The following is a 2,284-nucleotide window of genomic DNA, read 5'->3' as shown; positions in this document are numbered from 1 at the left end:
GGGGGGGGGGGGGGGGGGCTAAATTATTACTGTGCACACTGTAATTAGAAATACATTAGTGCTGTTACATTCTGCCTGAGTAATATTGCTCAGTAATTACAAACCATGTAAAAGAATTATACTAAGAGAAATTTTAACATCGGCAGAATTGAATTTTCAAATTATTTCCAACTTTATTTGCATTTATGTTGTCCGACAAACGGACATTTAAATTTTATTAAAAACTAGGTTGAATTTAATACTTCATATGGTGCTTTAGGAATGGTTGTAAAATATTAAAATTTAGGGAGATTAAAAAAGTTTTAAGGGTTGAAAAACTATTAAGAACAAGAAAAAGAATAGAAGGATTTATGAATAGATAGGAAGGATAAATGAGTTTATACGAAGGATGAATGAATAGATGAGTATACATAAGAAGAGTAAATTGATAGATAGGAAGGATAAATGAGTATATAAAAAGAATGAATGAATAGATAGGAAGGATAAANATATAAGAAGGATGAATGATTAGATAGGAAGGATAAATGAGTATATAAGAAGAGTGAATGAATATATATGAAGGATAAATGAAGAAAGAGGAAGGATGAAGAGTTTGGAAGAATGAATAAATTCTTATCTTTTAAGAATTGCATTATAATTAAGACTGTCTAATTAATTAATTACATGTAAGATTTAATGTCTCTCATTTGTTCCAGTAATCAACATACATCAAGCATAAATGAATTTATAGGATAGTTAGGACTAGGTTAAGTTAGGTTTGGACGGTTTAATCATGAAAATTCTGCAGTTTACTGCTCAGTACTCAGAGTAATACAGCTGGAAAATTCATTACTTTTGCTTAGATACCAACATATCCTTGACTTGCATTAGAGAGATAGAAAAAGAATTTAAGAAAAGAAAATGCAGGATTACTGGTTTAAGAAATTGAAACATGTGAAAAAAAATTCCAACGAAGAATGATTTCAAAATGGAGCTAAACGAAAAGGTTATAGATTTAATCAAGGAAGATAAAAGAACTGTTTGGATTAAATATCCACCCGGAGCAGAATAGTATATCGAGTGCAGTAGATGTCTGATGGTGTAGTTTAGTTTAATCCCGTTTTCCAGGTTTCAAGATTTCAAATCTTTGACATGTTTTTTCAAACCTTTTAAAGAATTTTCTTATCTCGTAAAACAATAAGTTTTTTTCATCCTACAGAATCCCTCCCCAATTTTGACATTGTATGTTTTGTTTTCCCTTTTTAACTCAGAAAAAAGGGACATTTAAATTTTTAGATATGTAATATTAAAACTAGTAGGATATTAGATTTAAAGTAAAAATGTGGAAAAGAAGGTCCGGGGAGGGGGGAGGGGTGTTACCTGACTGAATAGGACTCAGCTTAGGGAAGGATGATGACCAAAGAAACGGATTCCGAAGCGGGTTCTCTTGACCCAGCTGGTCAGCCATTAGTGCCATCCAGGTAGCAAATCCGGGACCTGGCATCGACGGTAGGGAACATGGTGCGGCATCCTCGCCCCCGCCATTCCATACTTTCTAAATATAAATATTTTATCGATTGTTAATTAAGTATAATTAATGATTAGATTTATTAGGGTTAATTAATTAGTTCTGAATCATGATTAGAGAGAATAGTCCTAATGATGTTTTACATCATTAAACCAAAATTGTTTAACTTGTTTATCATTTTCTTGGATGTGCCTGTAGGCTCCTAATTTTGAGATAATTTAACATCTGACTTTTCCTACTTTTTTTCTTCAATATTTCTACGTTTAAATACGATTTTTAACTTTTTGAAAAGAGATTTAAAATGTTGAACTGAACCCAAATAAGTTAAGATTTTAGAAAAAATAATTTCGTTATCGTTTCAGTTAAATATTTTTAGTAAACATTATTTTGAATTATGAAGGGGGTCGGGGGTTGAGAGGAGATAAACGATATTTGATATCAACATTTTCAATTTCAATTCTCATACAATCAAGTTTGTTATTTTATATGGTCTAGATAAGATGATATAAATTCAGGAAGCATCGTCAAGAAGAGTAAAAAGTTCGCATGGTCAAGTAATTCTAGTGGGGGGTCGTACTAAAAACTACAGGAGCGGGGAACTTTTATACAAATATCACAACCTTTAGTCCGCGACAAAATTCTTTGTAAAATGCAAATAATTTTATTTGCTTCTCCAATTAAACCATTATAGGCACTTATATTTCTGTTGATTAATATTTTAAACTTTACAGTTAGAACGGTTGAACCTTACATCTAAAAGTTATTGGCTCAGTTTTG

General features: G+C 31.2%; 1 protein-coding gene across 1 annotated transcript in view; it reads right to left on the bottom strand.

The window, feature by feature from the left end:
- The window catches only part of LOC111717429 (zinc finger protein rotund), a 32,647-nt gene extending 31,117 nt beyond the window's left edge, over positions 1 to 1,530 (bottom strand). Inside the window, exon 1 of the mRNA XM_023492927.1 lies at positions 1,360 to 1,530. Within this exon, the coding sequence (XP_023348695.1) occupies positions 1,360 to 1,483 (124 nt within the window). The 5' untranslated portion in view covers positions 1,484 to 1,530. The remainder of the gene's footprint in view (positions 1 to 1,359) is intronic.
- Between the last annotated feature and the right edge of the window lie 754 nt (positions 1,531 to 2,284).

This window comes from Eurytemora carolleeae, unplaced genomic scaffold, assembly GCF_000591075.1.
Source record: "Eurytemora carolleeae unplaced genomic scaffold, Eaff_2.0 scaffold939, whole genome shotgun sequence".
In the NCBI taxonomy this organism is placed as follows: Eukaryota; Metazoa; Arthropoda; class Copepoda; order Calanoida; family Temoridae; genus Eurytemora; species Eurytemora carolleeae.
The sequence above is the reverse complement of the archived record's forward strand: the minus strand, read 5'-3'. Positions and strand labels throughout refer to the sequence as shown.